Here is a 20,261-nt window from a genome sequence, read left to right as displayed (position 1 = left end):
AGGAGTGATCCCTCAGCAGAGCCAGAGGATCTGCACAATGCCATGTGCCCTAGGCCCTACTCCCAAAGAAAATTTGGGATGGGGCCAAGATATGGTAGTGGTTAGGATACAAACCTAGCATGTATCCAACCCAATGTCAGCCCATGGCACCACATAGTCCCCAGAGACCACCAGGTGCAGCCCAGGAAGTCCCCAGCACCATAGGCCCAAACTGCATCATCACACCCTTGATCCTTGCATTGAATTGTTACCCTGTTCACCACTGAGGCGCCCTGAAAACCCGAGTGTCTCGAGTATTTCTTAGGAGCCACCACCTGCTCCCCAAAATGTCTGAGACAGTCTCAACCTCAGCCGAACATCACAACCACTGCCTACACTTCAATCCACAAAACCCAGAATTCCTGATTATGTGCAGGGATCAGTATTTCTAAAGCTCCCAATGATTAAAATACGCAACACACATGGAAAACTTTTGCTCTCCTTGGGTGCTCAGAAAAAGAGAAATTAGAGTATTTCTACCTGACAGTTTTTATGATTGTGATGTACAGATTAGAAATAAGCAATGTAGCCTGTGAGCTGAATGTGCTGAAATGCTGTAAATATCCAGAAAGGTATCACTGCCATTAAAATCCATCTGTTATAGCTGAGTGAAGAGGTGAAGAATCTTTTTCCCATATATTTGGTGATCCAAAAAGAAGGCAGAAGTGGTTATGGAGGAGCTGGAGAGACAGCATAGCAGTAGGGTGTTTGCCTTACACACAGCCAATCCAGGACAGACAGTGGTTTGAATCCTGGCATCCTATATGGTTCTCTGTGCCTGCCAGAAGCGACTTCTGAGCACACTGTCAGGAGTAACCCCTGAGCATCCACCATGTGTGACCCAAAAACCAAAAGCAAACAAACAAAAAATGAAGTGGCTATGGAAATTAAACCAACCAGGGAGGTATGGAATAAGAATATCAATTTTATAGTAGGAGAACTCGTGTTCTGGAGGGGGGGCAATTTTTCTGTGCAGAGAAAAAGTGTGGAGGACAATGTCTTTCTCAAAGGAAAATTTACCAGTTGCAATGATAGCAGAGAAACTGTAATGAGGTACAAGCCTATGACAAGATCCAAGGGATGGCTGAAACAATGAATGGGACAGGCTTCCAAGAGATGGTGGAAAGAGGCAGAATAGGGAAGTAAAAGTATGTCTACACATCTCCAAAGATAATTTTGGAGCTTAAGTCCAACTTTGAAGACAAATGGAGGAGGGACAGCTGAAGATTTCACCCCCAGCTACCATTTCCAGATTCTCTATGTGTAACTAGGGATCCCAATCATCTCAGCTGCTAGTTTGCATTGATATGAAAAAGTAACATCTGGGGCCGGCGTGGTGGCGCTAAAGGTAAGGTGTTTGCCTTGCCAGCGCTAGCCTAGGATAGACCACGGTTCGATCCCCGGCGTCCCATATGGTCCTCCAGGAGTGACTTCTGAGCACATAGCCAGGAGTAACCCCTGAGCGTTACCGGGTGTGGCCCAAAAACAAAAACAAAAGAAAAAGAAAAAGTAACATCTTGGGCTGGAGAGGTAGCACAGCTGTGTTTGCCTAGGACCTAAGATGGTTGGTTTGAATCCGGTGTTCCATATGGTCCCCCATGCCTGCCAGGAGCTATTTCTGAGAGCAGATAGCCAGGAGTAACCCCTGAGCACACCAGGTATGGCCCAGGAAACCAAAAAAAAAAAAAAGGTAAAAAGTATGATCATCTCGGGCCCAGAGAGATAGCACAGCAGCGTTTGCCTTGCAAGCAGTCGATCCAGGACCAAAGGTGGTTGGTTCGAATCCTGGTGTCCCACATGGTCTCCCGTGCCTGCCAGGAGCTATTTCTGAGCAGACAGCCAGGAATAACCCCTGAGCACCGCCGGGTGTGACCCAAAAAATAAATAAATAAATAAATAAATAAAATTAAAAAAAATTAAAAAGTAACATCATTTCTGTGAGTCAATGGTTTCAAGGATTACAAAAAAATGTTGAAGGAGTCCTGAAACAAATGTATTATGATCAATTGTGTCAATTATGTGATATATTTTCTTTAAATAAATTAAAAAAAATGTTGAAAGAGGGCAAGGGGTAGAGAGCTAGGAGAATGTGAGAAGCAAAGTCCAGGGGAATTGCCCATGATAGAATCAAGAATACCTGGGCAGAATATAAAATTACATTGAGCACAAAAATAAGAGTGATGTGCATACTGGCTAAAAACCTGTTAAGAATCTAGAGAATTCTCTTGAGCAAGTCTCAAATGCTCAGAAGGAAAGAGAAGAAGGTTAGTGTCAATCAGAAAGGAATCACCATTGGAAAGACCATGTTCAGAAGGAACAGGGACTGAAGTAGCTCATATTCTTACCTGAGCAGATCTGGCCATTGGGGGAGAGAACTCGGAAAGCACTGTGCCTCACAGAGCCTCAATTCTAAGTCTCAATGAAAATGATGACTAGGATACTTGAGCAAAGTGCAGTCCAAATGCATCAGTGCTCTAAGAACTATTTTTAGTCCCTAGCTAATATCATCTTAGAATGAAAATTAATCCAAAAGCACAACAGCCCAGTAAAGTCAGTGGAAATAAAGTTTCCTATAGAAAGCTCTCTGAATTTTTCTTCTGTTTCTGTGAAGCTGCTATTAAATATCATGAGCCACAAAATTAAACATGCCAGGTGCCATGTTCTCATAGTCTTGCGAAATCATAACTAGGGACTTGGATACTCATAGTTGGAAATGATCACTAACTGCTATTTGAGAGGGTTTCTCCTTCCCATAAATAATGTCTTTGCCAGAAAACATAAAAGAAAAAAAAGGTGTACTCTATACTTAAAAGAGTACTTTCAGAAGGCAAAGGTCTTCTATTTTATGTCATCCTTACCAGTTATTTTCAGTCTTTTGCTTCCCTAAACAGTTGAAAAGTAAAAGCTAAACAAAAGGATGCATAAGACAACAGTCCAGCAACTAGTACAAAGAAACTAATACAAAGGAACTTCAGATTCCTGAAGAATATATCTAGGGTCAGAAAGACAATCAGAGTTAAAGCACATAAGGGGACCCCAGTTCCATGACACATTGTCCCCCAAGAGCATCCTCCAGCCTCTGCACTGAACCACCCCTTCAGCCAAAATGGGAGGGACCTTAGTCATGAACACTGCTTGGGAAATCCCCTAAAAAGAGTATATCTACTCAAAAAGGTAAGTAAGTTTTAAAACTCTCAGATTTCTCTTTTTGTTTGTTTATTTGTTTGTTTTTGGCCATACTTGGCAGTAAGAATTCGGGTTACTCCAGGCTCTGCTCTCAGAAATCACTTCTGGTGGGCTCGGGAACCATAAGGGATGCCAGGGATAGAACCTAGGTTAGACACTTGCAAGTACTATGTGGGTGTACCTATTTAAGACCCTAGACCCACCCATTTCTGGGAGGGGTCTTGGGAACCGGATAGTAGGTGTAACTTTACCTGCGAGCCCCTCCCATTCCTGGGAGGGGTCTGGGAAATGTTAAATAAGGCTTGGACCAAGGGAATTGGGCCCTTTTGGCTCTTGGCCCTTTCTGCGCTGCTGTGCGCTCTGGCTTCTGGGTTTTTGTGTTCTGGTCTTTGACCAGCATGGAGCCCAAAGGGAAGATGGCTAACAGGAAATAAGATGCAGGGCTAGCAAAATATTGCTGTGCATGAAAGGTTATGAATAGGCCACACACACGTGGTGGCTAGGGCTTAAATAAAGATGTTGCTTCCTGACGCCTGACTGTGAGTGAGTGATTTCACCTGGGCCTGGGACTTGCCGACTGCATGAAGGTGGCAGAGCCACGTGGACTGGAATAGCACGGAGAGAAATCCACCGCCATCCAGCCCCATTGTTAATTATTTAATGCAACAGTACTATACTATAGTACTTGCACTGTACTATTTACTCTGGCTTGAGACTCCCAAATTTTGTGATGCACAAAACAGTTAGGTTAAAAAAAAATTGATAGGCAAGCAACTTCTTTTCCTTTTGACAAAAGATTCGAAGATGTCAATATTGTTTATTTTAAAAAATAAAATTTACTCATAATTACAAGAAGAAATAATTTCTGTTCAGGCTTTATGTCCATCTTCAACACTGTTGGAAACAGAAAAGACAAAAAATTAGAGATACATCATTGTTAACTTCAACAGAGCTTATGTTGTGTCTTTAAATGATTAAAGCATCTGGTGAAAAGCACACACAGACACACACCACAGACACACACACACACACACACACACACACACACAAAACCAGAAAATCTTTGAGAGTGCTGATAGTGCTGATGCTGTATCTAAGCCTAATGAAAAAGCAAGGCTTTTTCCAAGCCTCTACTCACTCTACATAATCAGCCTGGCAATAATGTAAGAATTTGGAAATTTGGACCAGTGGAACATCAGTGGTGCCTCCATCTGGGGTTGCACAACTGAATATGTTTTAAAATAAACATTGATTAGGCGCTGAAAGATGGTTGGAGTTAAGCTACTCGTTTGCACTCAGTGGATTTAGGTTTCATCCCTGGCACTGCATATAGTCCTGCAGTACTTCTACTGGGTCACTTTTGAGCACAGAAACAGGATGGTCCCAGTGCTGCACTGGATATGTGCCCCCCCATAAAATAAACATGATTTACTTATCAGTAACTGATTTGTACACATATTTTATACCTAAGATTTCAAGAAAAAAAAATTGGGGGCTTTAAAAGGGATGGTGAACGGGAAAAGTTTAAGAAGCCCTGTATGGGGCCGGAGCGGTGGTGCAAGCAATAGGGCGTTTGCCTTGCAAGTGCTGACCTAGGATGGACCGAGGTTCGATCCCCAGCGTCCCTAATGGTCCCTCAAGCCAGGAGGGACTACACTAGGTGTAGTCCAAAAACCAAAAACCAAAAACCAAACCAAAACAAAAAGAAGCCCTATGTGGTGATACCAAGGGCATTAAATACATGTATAATATATAACTATATAAATATATAATTTATATGTTTATCACAATATATTATATAATACATTACATGATTATATAATATAAATAATAAATATATTATAAATATATAATAAATATATCAATAATATATAATAAATAATAAAAACACTATATTATAAATTATATACAATTTATATATTATGTATTATAATATATATAATTGGGAAAGGGTGGATAAATTGTCTTCGCGGCTTGTACTTTTTTCTTTCCTTTTCCCCCCAGAATTTCCCTTTCCCAAAGTGCAATTATTTGGGGACCAGAACTTCCTTTGGAGCAAGCTGCGTCCAGCAGGGGGCAACCCCAAGACCTCGAAATCAGAGCCGCTCACCGAAAGGCCATTCCGGGCACAGCCCCTCGCGGCGGGCCAGCTCGCTCCATTCGCTCCATCGGTCCAGCTGGGCCCGACTAGAAGCGACGCGGCCGCACAGGGGCGCGCGGGGCCGGCAAGCGCGGGCTCAGGCCAGGTCCAGCTTCTTCTGCATCACCGCCAGTTTGTCCTGCAGCCTCCGCTTCCTCCAGTCCAGGTAGCGCCTCCGCAGCCGGTTCGCCTGCCAGCCCACGAGCACCCCGGAGGCGAAAGCCACCAGCACGGAGAGCTGCAAAGTCCTGTCTGACACTTCCACCATCGCGACCTCCGGGCGTGCTGCGCGACCTACGGCGCGGCGGCGGGCTCAAAATGTCTAACGCGTTTACGTTTCGCCAAATACAGATCTGTCTGTTTTACTTTCCTAAGGGAGTCTAATGCTTTCCTAAAAGACTTGTCCTTATCTGTCCTTCCTCTGAGCCCCTACAACAATTATTGTCGGACATTATTCAGATATTGCCTTGCATTATTAGCTAGCTTTGGGGATCTCTTTCATTCCTCTGTAAACTCAATGTGAGCTTATTTAGAGACAGCCATAGAATACAAGCAATAGGTGTCACTTTAATATTCCTGATAATTAAACACTAACAATTTAAAATGTTAATTTATTGATATAAAATATTATATAATTGAATCACTATGAGATACACCGTTACAAAGTTGTTCATGACTGTATTTCAGTCATACAATGTACAACACCCTACACCAGTGCACATTTTCCCACCAATTTCCTCCGGCTCTCCTCCTTACTCTCCCCACTCCTTGCCTCTGTGGCAAACATTTTTCTTCTCTTTCTCTCTTCCTTTTTTTCTTTTGGACACTGTGGTTTTCAATATTAAAAATTAGCAAAATTTTAAAGTTAAATTATTAATAATATGTTGTTCTCAGCCCCTTACATAAAAAGAAAATGCTATGTCAGCATCAGTATAGAAATTACAAAATTTATTGACGAAGTATGTTAATCTGTTATATTAGGACTTTGAAATCTAGTCATGTACCACACATCTTAATTTGAACACTGAATTTCAGCAGAGATACTTCATCATTATCAAAATATCATAAAACTTGAACATTAACATACACCCACTTTGTTTTAGATATGTTAGAAGGTTTCTGGTGAACAAGAATATTGTTTTTGTTTTTTTTTTTTTGCTTAATTAATGTTGTGATCAAACGTGAGTTCTTCTTCATTCAATTGAATTGGAAGAGGGACTGTGAAACCATCATCAACAGAATTATAAATCACAGAAACTCAAAAGTTTTTTTAAAAAAATAGTGAATTTTTTAGTCACATGAGTCATGGTTGGGGCTCATGGCATTCAGATTGAACTCAGAGAATCCTTACAAACACTGAATAGAACTGTTGGGAAAGGGAGGAAGATTATATTGAATGGTATTGATCAGGCATACCCTAAGGTGGCCCTCAGGGATTTCTGCCTCCAAAGCACATTATTCTCTATAATTTCTTCATGGGCTAGATCTTTAACTTGTGTGTAACAGAATATAGAAAATGGGTTCATTATACCAATGATTCTTTCATGTTGTATAAAACTTTTTAACAGGGGCCAGAGTGATAGCACAGAAGTAAGGTGCTTGCCTTGCACACAGCCTACCTGGGATGGACCAGGGTTTGATCCTGTTATCCCATATGGTTCCCCGAGCCTGCCAGGAGTGATTTCTGAGTGCAGAGCCAGGAGTAACCCTGAGTGATGCTTGGTGTGGCCCTAAAACAAAAACAAACAAAACATGATTTTTTAAAACAGATTCTGCTTGGAATTGATGAAATGCATGACATGTTGAAGAAAGTCACAAAATACAGAACTAGTTTCCATAAACTTTTTTTTTTTTTTTTTTTTTTTTGGTTTTTGGGCCACACTCGGCGGTGCTCAGGGGTTACTCCTGGCTGTCTGCTCAGAAATAGCTCCTGGCAGGCACGGGGGACCATATGGAACACCGGGATTCGAACCAACCACCTTTGGTCCTGGATTGGCTGTGCTTGCTGTGCTATCTCTCCGGGCCCCACCATAAATATTTTTAAATAAAAACACTTTCTGGTGAAGGAGCTTGTCAGGCTAATTCTCACTGCTCTGGCTATGTACTGCCTCTAGAACAGCTGCAGCAAAACTATGCTGAATGTTATTTTGCTTCTTGGCCCTTGTCATGAAAGCAGAAAACTTCAATAGTCTTTCTGTTAATAGAAACCAGCCTTTTTAAAAAGAAATGTGGTGGTATAACTAGAACTTTCCAAAGTTCTATAGGCAGAGATAACAGCCTATGCTGTGTATTGGTCAAGTGCAGATGCTATATCACACAACAGATTCAACATCTATTTGGTGTTGATGGCAGGACTCAAGTCACAGCAGGTTCTGGGTGGGTGATTGAATAGAATCTCTGAAGATACTTGTAGGATAATTAGAAAAAGAGTCAAAGTTTCTCTTGTCCTCTTGCTGCGATTATTTGCCATTGTAAGGCTACTTCTTATTATTGATCCCAGTAGAATCTAAATAATTGAGCAATACACATCAAGACTTTGCAAATGAAGTAGAGGCTGGGGCGGAAGACAGTACAGAGATAGGTACTTGGCCAGCTTCAATACCATAATGTCTTCTATTTCCACCCATATTTCTGTAAATTACATTATTGCACTGCTCTTTACAACTACATAGTATTCCATTGCGTATAAATGCCACAACCCCATTATACACTCACTTGTCATTGGAAACTTAGGTTAATTCCATATTATGGCATTGTGCTAAATGCTACAATAAGTAATTGTGTACATATGTCCTTTTGAATAATATTTGTTGTGTCATGTGATATTTTTGTGTAATAGATACCAAGAAGCAAAATTGTTGGGTCATAAAATATAGAGATTTTTCTGAGAACCCTCCATAGGGATTGAACAGATGGGGCTGGAAAAATAGCATGGAGGTAGGGCATTTGCCTTGCTTAGAGAAGGACGGTGGTTCAAATCCCGACATCCCACATGGTCCCCCCAGCCTGCCAGGAGTGATTTCTGAGCAGAGAGCCAGGAGTAACCCCTGAGCACTGCCAGGTGTGATCCCAAAACAAAACAAAACAAAAAAATCACTCCTACCAGCAGTGGATGAGAGTTTCTTTTCACTACATTCCTGCCAACACAAATTATTCTCACTGATGTGAGATGGAATTTCATTGTCTCCTTGATTTGGATATTTTTGAAGTGGGGCTGGAGAGATAGCATGGAGGTAAGGTGTTTGCCTTTCATGCAGAAGGTCGTCAGTTTGAATCCCGGCGTCCCATATGGTCCCCTGAGCCTGCCAGGAGTGATTTCTGAGCATGGAGCCAGGAGCCTGTGCACTGCCAGGTGTGACCCCCAAACCAAAAAAACAGTGATGATAAACATTTTTTGATTACTAACAGCCAAACCAATCTACCTCATTCATTCTCCTGGGTGCTTTGCTAGAGATTAGAGATAATTCTTTTTGTTTGTTTGTTTGTTTGTTTTTATTTTTTTTTGTTTTTGGGTCACACCCGGCAGCGCTCAGGGGTTTCTCCTGGATCTACACTAAGAAATTGCTTCTGAGGAAGGAAGGAAGGAAGGAAGGAAGGAAGGAAGGAAGGAAGGAAGGAAGGAAGGAAGGAAGGAAGGAAGGAAGGAAGGAAGGAAGGAAGGAAGGAAGGAAGAACATTAAAGAAAATAGACTATAAACTCATAAAAAAAAAAAGAAATTGCTTCTGGCAGGCTTGGGGGACCTTATGGGATGCCGGGATTCAAACCACCATCCTTCTGCATGCAAGGCAAATGCCCTTTCTCCATGCTATCTCTCCGGCTCCAGAGATAATTCTTAATGCAAATGGCAAATGGTTCTAGAGAGGGATTTCCAAAAACCAGGTCTCCATCATTCTTAGCTGACTGGCTGCAAGGACGTACAAATACATGCCTAGTTTCATTTTGTCTTTGTTATCAATGATATTTGTAGGAGAATGAGGAAAGAAAAAGAGATACACACTTCTCCCTCCAAGCCTAAAGCTTCTTTTTAATAAAGTTTAGCTCCTTTTAATCATATTCTTTTCTCATTAAGTCACCCTCTTCATACTGGCTCGAATTAAGCAGGATTATCCTCTGTGCAAGATGATATGGAGTCCTGTGGAGCTCCTGGACAGAAGAGAGTGGCTGGCAGGGAGGGAAGAATCAGAAATGTCTGCAAAGTTCATTGGAATCTCACTGACACACAGCTGGGCACATGTATGCTCAAAAAATGTGCCTGGAAAGAGAAATGTGGATAAAACTGAAAATGACTACACTAGAAGCCACCAATTAAGTTACAAATAAGAATGGTCTTTTTTAACACACATGCTGATATAATGAGAGATAATTATTTCAGATATGTTGTGGTTATAGGTCCTTGGGTTCTGCTTCACTGTTTCATCTCCCTACCAGATACCTATTGGGAACGGGAGCTGCCCATTAAAGATGAATGTCTCCTGACTCTTTCAGGTACATGTGGCCTTATGGGATTAAGGACACTTACAATACAAAGAATTAGAATCCCAAGTGGGTATTTTCATGAAAAGTGTGGGAGCATGGGAGGAAGCAGTCTGCTAGCCATGCTGTGTTGATGGAAGCTGTCAGAACACAGAAGTCAAAGCAAAAACAGCACCCAGTATCCTGCTAAGCCAGGGGCCACATGACTAGCACAAGACTTTTGGTCACTGGCAAATGAGTAGCCTATGTTCATTTTTCTGTGTAATAGAAAATCACACAAAAATGGGCATTTCAAACAACATCTATTTATTGTCTCATAATCTGCTGGTAAGAAGGCCAGCAAGACTAGTAAGGTTCTCGACTATGAGTCTCCCACTGAGGAAACGCAGGCTTTGGCAAGTATATGTCTCTCTCTGAAAGTTCTTCAGAAAACATTCTCTCCCTAGTCATCCAGGTTTGGGTAAGGGTGAGTTTGGCTCCTTGTAGATTCCCTCCATCTTCAAGAAGGGTGTGAGGCACATTCAGTCCTCTTTTAGGCCTCCAGTCTTCTGTGGTTCACCCCTTTTATTCACAATTGGGGCCATAGTGGGACTTCTCTGGGATGGTACTTGATTACACTGGAGCCTGGGCTCTCATAGGTGTTCAGTTCCAACAGGTGGTGCTAAGGATGGAATCAGGCCTCAGCTTACACAACATTTGTGTCTATTCCCCAGTTCATCTGCAGCTCATTCTTCTGGCATTTCTGAAGGCCCATGTGATTCCCTGGGGCCAACCCAGCTAACCAAGACCAAAGGATTGGTAGCCCCAATAGTATCTGTAAAATCACTTTTGAGGAATAAAGAAATAAATGTGGGACTGCAGAGATAGCATAGAGGTAGGGCTTTTGCTTTGCATGCAGAAGGATGGTGGTTCGAATCTCAGCATCCTATATGGTCCCTTGAGCCTGCCAGGAGCACTGCTGGGTGTGACCCCCCCCAAAAGAAATAGATACCTCCTCCCCCACAGACATCAGGGTATAGAATTTTTTAGGTGGGAGCATCATTCTATTTGGCACAGACTGGAACCTGGGCCTTATCAATGAAACTCCTGAAGATCCTCCAGAGGATTACTTCACCTTTTCTCAGGTGACCTGCTCAATTTCACTGATGTATGTCCTGTTCTTTCTCTGGGAGGCTTCAGTGAAGTGGGTCCCACAGACCAGGGTTACCCGATCCAGATCCAAGTAAAGAACTTGTCTCTGAGGGCTGGAGTGAATATAGAGGATAAGGCACTTAACTTGCCTTGCATGAAGCTGACATAGGTTTGATACTGGGCATCGAATATGGTCCCTTGTGTCCTTTCATGAGTGATCTCTGAGCATAGAGCCAGGAGAAAGCCCTGCCCCAAAATACCCTGAAAAAAAATCCCTTGCCTACAGTGGTTATTATTATTATTATCATCATCATCATCATCATCATCATCATCATTATTATTATTGTTATTTATTTTGCTTCTGGAGGTCATACCCAGAAGCACACAGGACTAACTCCTGGCTCTGAACTCAGGGAGCATTCCCAAGCAGGGCCAAGGTGGGGACCATACTCAATGTTCAGAATTGAACTTGGTTCAGCTATTGACAAGACTTTAACTCTCTGTACTATCTCTCCTGCCTTTCTGATCATTGCTTTTTTCCCTAAAATTTTCACTATTTTATTATGTTTTTAAATATCTTTATTTAAATTTGATTAAATATTTGATTACATTTTGTTTGTAGTTGTGTTTTAGTTTTATATAAAAAAAAGAACATCCCCTTAATCAGTGCAACATTTCTACCACCAATTCCCCCCAACACTCTCCTCCCCTACCCCTTGCCTGTATTCAGGACAGGCATTCTACTTCTTTCACTCACTACCATTGTCATGATATTTGTCAGTGTAGTTATTTCTCTAACTGGATTCACTCACTCACTCACTCACTCACTCACTCACTCACTCACTCACTCACTCACTCTTCTAGCCCTCATCTCTATTGCCTCTGGGTATTATTACAATAATGTCTTTTATTTTACTTAAAATCCATAGATGAATGAGACTATTCCGCGTCTATCTCTCTCTCTTTCTGGCTCATTTCACTCAGTTCACATAATTTCTATATTCATCTATGCATAGGAACATTTCATGACTTCAATTTTTCAGAAGGCTGCATAGTATTCCACTGTGTAAATGTACCACAGCTTCTTTAGCCACTCATCTGTTGTTGAGCATCTGGGTTGTTTCCAGATTTTGGCTATTATAAATAGCGCTGCAATGAACATAGCTGTGCTCTGATTATTTTAAATTCATGTCAAATACTTTAAAAAAATATCAGAAAGTTTCCTAAAAATCTAGCTTTTGAAACCCGTTCTCAGGTGCCAACTCTGCTGATACCCGACTCTGATCCAAACTCACTCTTGAGGGATCCAGTAAGAGGGGAGGGAACCAGCATGTACCAGGCAACCCCTGGCCCCTGTCCTGCACACATCTAGACCCTTGGCCGGCCTTGCTCTCTGCTCCACTCCAAATCCTTGGCGCCACCCGCCCTCCTCCAGCGGGGCGTAGTCGTGTAAAGGGGCACACGCCCACCTCCCGCCCCGACTGCTCCTGGGCTGCCAGACACTGCGCCCGCCGCCAGCATCATGCCCGGGAAGCGGCTGCAGCGCTCGTATCCCCCGGAGGAGTCACTGTGCCAGGAGGTAAGGGGCCCTTCGGGGGCGGTGACCATGCTCCCACGACTGGGTCTTGAGCTCCCAGAATTTTTCTATCTGATCCCTCGATGTCCTCTGCAGAAAGAAAGAAGGGCCGAGCCCGAACCAGTGGGACCAGGGACCTGGTGTGCAATACGCGCGGACCTCTGTAGCCCCCGGCCCGGGCACACAGTCTCCAGCAGAGCCCTGGCTGGGGTGGCGCAAGGGTCACACCCCGGGAGCCCCATTCGGGGGTTCCAGCAGAGTTCCAGTCCTATTCACGCGTTGCATCCCGGGGCCGGTTGGAAAAGAGGGGTTCGTGTGCTTTGGGGGAACACCAGCGCAAATGTGGGTCGAGAGTGCTGAGACTTCCCTTGCTGCTCCATTTCCTTGGGGCGCTGCCCTTCCAGATTTGCATAGTCAGTTTTAGACTTTCACTTCGGCCTGAGAGTCTTAAGTCTGGGGAAAAACTTGGAGCTAACCCCACAGTCCTTGGGCCTCTTTTTCTGGGCAAGATCCCAGAGAGTGGTGGAAAAATAGAAGCCCAGACTCCGATGGAAGGATGTTTTGGAAATCTTATCCCCAAGCGATGGACCTCTTGACCCTAGGGCTGGTAAGCCACATGGGGGAGAGGCAGTGCCACGACCTGTGCATGACTGGCAGGTTGTAGCCCTCTGGGGAGCCATTCCTCCTTGCTGCAAATAAAAGTGTGCTGGAAACCCTCCTTGGTGGGGCAAGAGGCCAGGGTTCATCCCCAGTAACAGATGGTTGGACCACAGAACATAGGGCGTAGCTGGAATAGCCCCAGAGTACCTACCTCAACTGTGACCCCAAAAGAATGTTGCCCCCCCCCAAGAGGGCGCTTGCCTTACTCCAGCTGACCCAGGTTCAATCCTTGATAGCCCATATCATTCCCTGAGGCCTGCCAAGAGTGATCCTTGAGCACAGACTTGTTGTGGTCCCAAAATCAAAACAAAAAAGAACATTTCCATCCATTTTTTTTTTCTTTTTGGAAATGAGACACACGTAAAGGTGCACAGCTCAGGGCTTACTACTCCTGGCTCTGTGCTCAGGGATCACTCTTGGCGGTACCCGCAGAACAGGGAGCAACAGTAAACCAGTGGCCCAGGGTGAGATAGTGATTAGTTGGGGAAGAGAGGAGACAGTGAGGATTTTGAGTCTAGCTTCTTAAACTGCGGTTTTGAAGCCCCACATGGGGTCATATAATTGAATGTTAAAGTTGTGAAAAATTTGATAGCAGCAAAAGGTTCTGAACAGCACCATGGCCAAACATGTGTTCAAATTCAAGCCCACTATTTTGCATTTCTTAGGTCAAAAGGGGGTAATAAATGGGAAAAGTTTAAGAAGTTTTAGCACATGCTCCCTGTGCTAAATTATGCACATACAGCTGGGCCACATAGGTATCATTGACTATAAAGACAGCCAACAGGGACTAGAGTGGTGGCGCAAGCGGCAGGGCATCTGCCTTGCATGCACTAATCTAGGATGGACCGCGGTTCATCATTTTCTCCCCCAAGCCATGAGCGATTTCTGACCATATAGCCAGGAGTAGCCCCTGAGCATTACTTGGTGTGGCCTCCCTCCAAAAAACAAAAAACAAAAAACAAACAAAAGACAGCCAAAAGGCATTCCCATCCATGGATACATTCTCCTTTGCGATGTTTTTATAGCTCTTTACATCAGGTATTGTCCATTTTTCTAATCCTAAAATCATTGTTCATGAGACTTGCTTTGGCCAATGAGATATTAGTAACTGATGTCCTTAATTTTGTTTTGAGCCATACTCACTGGTCCTCAGATCTGACTCTGGCTCTGTACTTAATGATCACTCCTGGCAATACTCAGGGGACCATATGGGGTGCCAGGGAATGAATCTGGATCAGCTGGTATAAGGCAAGCAAGCACACCCCCTAGTCTCTGTCCCATGTCCTGATGCTCTTGGGAACTTGGCTATCAAGACACACAAGAACTCAAGTTAGCCTGATGTGTGGTACACATGGCTGAGATATCTGAATCAGGTTGATTTTTAGACATGACCAGAAAGATGGCTGCCTGACCTATAGAATAAAGGAAACAATAAGTGGGGGTTGTTTGATTTTTGGGCCACATCTGGTGATAATCAGAGGGAAATTCCTGGCTTTGAACACAAGAATTACTCCTAGTAGTACTCAGGGGACCATATGGGATGAACCATATGCAAGGACCACCATGTGCAAGGCAAGCATCCTACCACTGTATTTAGGCCCTGACAATAAGTATTTGCTTAGGTGACCACACTTTAAGGTGCGTGGTAAAGCTTAGGAAATAGCCTGGGATTGTTTGATGGTTATGATCTTTAAAGAGAAGCTAGAGGTTTATTTTGAAAAAAGTAAAATTAGTAGTCAGCATTCATAAAGCACTTTATTGGCCAAACATGACTAATTTTTTCCTATCCTTGACTTGGATGCTGTTGGTCTTTCTACAGTAGAAAAAGACATGGACTATATATTCTAAAACCAAATTGACCTTCATTCTCTCACCACTTGCCATGATGGCAAGCTTATCCTTAAAAGTTGTTTTTTGGAGGCCGGAGTGATAGCACAGCAGAAAGACATTTGCCTTACACACGTCTGGCCTGAGTTCTATCTCCAGCATCCTATATGATCCCCTGTGTCTGCCAGGAGTAATTTCTGAGTGCAGAGCCAGGAGTATCCCTTGAGCACTGCCACTGGATGTGGTCCGCCCCACCCCCCAAGTTGTTTCTTGGGGAATGCGGCAATATACTTCATGATCTACTTCTCCTGGTTGACTTTCTACATGGAAAAAGAAGCTGCTAGTTTTATCAGAATTCAGGGTAAAAGTGTAATGTGAGGGTGGAGGTCTGGAAGGAAATAGAAAGGATTACTCTTGATTTTAGGTGCTCATGAAATCAGACATAGAGGAGGAGCAGGTGGGACAGTTGCCAATGAGTCCACCAGTTTGTGCCAGTAAGAAAGTTCTTGTATAGAAAGTGGTGGATGAAGTTTCAGAGAGGGATGAGGATGATTGTGGAGCTCCTCCAAATATTAAACCAGGGATTTTGCATTTAATTGTGTGGGCATTCCAGGCTTAGATGTCACTAGAAAATTTTGAGTGGGAATTACCTGCCTCCATACCCACCAAGAAAGGAAAGAAAGGATGCAGGAAAGGAAAGAAAGGATAAAGAGGAGAGGCATCCAGAAATAATATAGCACTAGTGATAATGGAAGAAAAAATTGAAATGGGGAAAATTTTAACTTAAATTAGTGATGTTTCTCTTTATCTTATTATTAATTATTTTATCATTAATTTAATTAATTAAGTCATTAATTATGTTAATGTTGTATATACCTCAATACATCCTGTGTGTTTTCAAATCACATCTATCAACAACTTTATGCTGTCAAGGTTCTTGTTGACTGGCTTAAAGGCAGCATTTCTTAGGTGGCATTTAGTGTTGTCTATCTAGTAGAAGATATCTAGTAGGTGGGGGGGATGTTTAGGAAAGGAGCCTTCCTGCTCCCCACTGAAAACATCTTTAACAGATTAAACTTTGCCTTCCTTCAACAAGCTCTCCCACCCAGCTCCCCAAGGACTTCTAAAATATTCACCTTCCTTGGAATGAGGGCTTGCAAAGTGGGGAAAGCAGAGGGAAAAAAAATACAGTTTTTAAATTTCTGGGAGAGAAAAACCACTGTCATTGCTGATCAGGAGAAAAGTACAACCAAGAGATATCAATTATTGTCAGGGCACCTTAAAAGACCTGGAAACTGTAGAATAAAGGTCATAATTTAGACAAGTAGAGTGGTTTCTTAGGTTTATTTTATTGATGCTCTGTTGGTGTACTATATGAAATATGCTTTAGGAGTATAGATCTACATCTATTCAAATGTCTCTTACTACACGACACTCAATATTTAAGTACCAGTATTCTTCCAACACCACCAACTGGACAAACCTTCTCCTCTACTGATCTGCTTCTAAAATCTCAGGTTTGCTTGTTTTACCAGAGACTTTATTGGTCACTTGATTTTTTATTTTTAATACTCCATATATGGGTGAAATACTTTGGTATTTTTATGCGGGGTCCTGAAGCCCCCCCAGGGGGGACCCGGCCAGCAGGAATTAGCTGGGAAGGCTTCTCAGACAACCGCACTCCTATTTTGCTGAGTAGAAGAGCAACCACACCTGTAAAAAATCTGAGAGAGGTTAATAATAAAGACCTAAGGCAATATCTCACTGCTCAAAGGCCATTTTATTTGACTACAGCTCCTTCTTATATAGTGAAGGAGAAGGGGGCAGTACAAAGGTGATGTCAGTCATACTTTTGGCGCGAAGGCCCATACAAGGCAAGGATATATTTCAGGCTTTAAGGAACAAAGAAAGTGAAGCATTCTCTAAATAAGGAAGTGGGCAGTGGGCTAGGGGGGCTGGATGACCTTCAAGCTATGATGAACGTGCTGTTTCCATGGAAATTTCTAGTGTCCTTCTAGCTGCATTCCTAATTGCTTGACTATCAGGAGGTGGTGCAAGATGTGCTTGCCTCAGTGATCTTGAACAGACAATGTAGCATACACTTATTGATAACAGCCTAGTTCACTCCGGAATGTGGTCTTAAGGAGTGAGGCCTAGTTTCTGATAACGGTACCAGGCAGCTTTTGCTCTCCTCCGGGCTAGGGCTAATTATAACCTACAGCTGCACATTCCTTTCTCTTTAGCTCAAAAACTTACAGCAAGACTGCAAAATAGCTTTTAGGTGAAAAGCTGGAATATGGCAGAAAGAACAGCAAAATGGCCTCAAACAAGTCACAGTCCCCAACATCTCCCCCTTTCTCTTCTAATAAAAGAAGGAAAGTCGTGAACGGGTGGAAGAACCGTGTCTTAGGCTACAAGGTTTGACCAGGTTGGGAAGGCCAAAGCCGCATTTAAAAGGTGGCTACAAACGCCGTGGGTGTGCGCGGAGATTTGAATTATGCGTTGTAGCTTTTTAGGGCCGTGTCCTAACTGGGACCTTGCTAATCCCGTCGTAGGTATCTCCACAGCCGAGAGCACAAGTACCGGAGCGAGCTCTGTCTGTTAGCTATGCGCTCTATCTCCTGGAAACTTAGTGGCTGGAAAGGCGGCTTGGTGACTAAAGCCAAGTTTTCACAGGAGTCACGCGGGGTCAGACGCTGGTAGTGAACTTGAACAGAGGTTTTTGCCATCTCATCTACCTGGTTTTTAACAAGGGCAGTAAGTTTGCGGAAAGCCCATGGGTCAAAGGAAAGGAGCAGCATGAGGCTAATAAGAGGGCCCAAAATAGTGGACAGTAATGTATGTATCCAAGGAGAAGAGAAAAACCAACCCTGTTACCAACCTTGTTCTTGGTCAAAACGTTTCTGGAACTCCTTCATACCGTTACCAATACGTAGAACACTATCCCTAACTAATCCAGTTTTGACTTTAAATACACAGCATAGTTCTTTAAGGGCTACACAGACTCCCCCCTCTTTCATAAGGGCGAGATCTAAACCACGACGATTTTGAAGCACAACATATGCAAGGGAACTAACAGTATCAGTGAGAAATTGTAAGCTATGTTTGATTTCATTAATGTTTCGTTTTACAGCCTGAGTGAGAATGCGAAAATTGGACTGAGTGGAAACAAGGGAGTAAATTTCTATGCCAGCACTAGTAGTGGCGCCAACAGCAAGGGGGACTGCAAGGGTGACAGTTGTAAAGGGCTCGCGACGTTGTTGAAAGACGGAAGGATAAGAGTAGGGGTTGAGGAGAGAAGCCAAGCCAACAGCGTTCATAATCTGGGTCTGTGAGGGCTAGAGCAGAGGCATTTATAAGATTTAAAATAACTTGAGAGGAGGAGGATGGGCCAGAAGGCAGAGTCCGTAGCTCACAACTTGCCCATCAGTGAGTTAATGACGCTGAGGCTGAACTTTCCAGAGAAGAAGTTTAGAGTCATTGGTGTAGATAGGAGATTTAAACGTTGTGATGCTTTCATAAAACGGCAAAACCAGTGAATAGCAGATCCAACAGTGTTCATAGCTGGTGTTAGAGAGTGCCTGGGCAGAGGCATTGACCATTTGCAGGATGAGGTTCGAGGTGGAAACCGACCAACAGGTTTGATGGTTATTCTAGGCATTAACAAAGCTAAAACATAACAATCATGATAAGCAAGAAACATTTTAGTAACAATATGGGAAGAAAATCCAGTGGAACAAACAAAATAAGTGGAGTTGGGGGCTTCAATGAAGATGGAAGAGTTGTTAACAATAATGGTTTGATTGCAAATGTTTGATTGTTGAACAGGCGGGCACATATATGGTTCGAGCAAGCAAAGTTCCACGACCGTGACTTGTTTACAATGGAGGTTGTTGGTGGCAATGGTGGGCATCCAAGGCAGCTAGGCAGAGTGTCTAATTCAGCATTGTCAAAGGTGGAGTTAGTTAGAAACAGGTTTGCAGGAATGGCGGCTAGCAGGAAGTTTATAAGAAAACAGCTTGGCAGGAGGCAAAATGGTTACTTTATATAAAAATTAAGAATTTACTTAGTAAACTGAATATAAAGGATTTTTTTTAAACTTCTATTTATTATGTTAAAGCTGGATGCTATTTTTGGCCATAAATACATATTCTATAGGCCTGAACTTACACATAGCAGGAAAGCCAGGTGACTGCAAAGTCCAGAAATTCTCCAGGGAAAAGTTATCCCCGATGGCCATTGAGAAATCTGGGGTTTGCCATCTCCCACACCTTCCGCCATGTTCTTAGAAGGACAAATCTAGCTTAATACATAATTTTTAACACATGATTTTTAGTTGCAAGATGCCAGTCTGTGAACTGACCAGACTGAACCAGGTTGAAAAAATTAATTGAAATTTGAAAAATGGATAAGGCTTTAAAAATTGTATTATTATAAAATGTAGAGATAACAAATAAACAGACAAAACAAAACAACACTAAACACAACATTTTACATTTGTGGCCACTTTCATTCATCACAACAGACACATAAACAGACAAAAGGATTGATTTAAGACTTATTTATAAAAAATTGACAAGCGCTTTTAAATATTTAGCTAGCATGTTTGTGAGAAGAAAAAAAAATTTTGTAGAAAAACTTTTTTAGTTTTGAGAAGTACTTAATGTAGATGGAGTGGAACTTTGCTGAAAATAAATTTTAAGGTTTAGATTTAACACAAAACATTTTTAAAACAATTTTAATTTGAAGTTTAAAACATTAAGTAAAATGGTTAATGAGCACTGTAGAAGGAGTCTTCACTCTGAAGTATGAAATCATTTGCTGTAAATGAATAGGTTTTCTTTAAATTGGTTTTGCAGTAGAATAGTAAGACAGCTGCAATAAAGTGTTAAAATTTTTATGATTAAACACAATAGCATGAACTATGATTATTAAAGGTATAAAAACTGATTTTAAAAAACAAACAACTGTTTTTACTATGAAGACTTTATGTGAATAATTTGTAAAAAATATTATATACCAAATTAACTAAATGTTTAGATTATTATAAAATATAGTTAAAGACATTGGATACATTTACACACCTAGAACTTAAGACTAAAATTATGTTTAATACTAGTTAATTTGCTTATAAAGTTTAGTTACTTTTATATATTACTTATAAAATTATATATAATATATTTTTTCATTTATATTATTTTTTCACTGCGACACAAATATACAGATTT

General features: G+C 42.1%; 1 protein-coding gene and 1 long non-coding RNA gene across 2 annotated transcripts in view; one reads left to right on the top strand and one right to left on the bottom strand.

The window, feature by feature from the left end:
* LOC126024020 (uncharacterized) overlaps window positions 1-20,261 on the top strand; it is a 295,412-nt gene that overhangs the window by 186,203 nt on the left and 88,948 nt on the right. The gene's annotated exons all lie outside the window — the stretch shown is intronic.
* Window positions 5,439-5,639, bottom strand: MTLN (mitoregulin). Its single transcript, XM_049784456.1, has one exon. It carries the CDS (start codon window positions 5,631-5,633, stop codon window positions 5,463-5,465), a length of 171 nt encoding a protein of 56 aa, XP_049640413.1. The 5' UTR covers window positions 5,634-5,639; the 3' UTR covers window positions 5,439-5,462.

This window comes from Suncus etruscus, chromosome 12 (assembly GCF_024139225.1).
Source record: "Suncus etruscus isolate mSunEtr1 chromosome 12, mSunEtr1.pri.cur, whole genome shotgun sequence".
Lineage (NCBI taxonomy): Eukaryota > Metazoa > Chordata > Mammalia > Eulipotyphla > Soricidae > Suncus > Suncus etruscus.
This window is presented reverse-complemented; position numbering and strand designations above follow the sequence as displayed.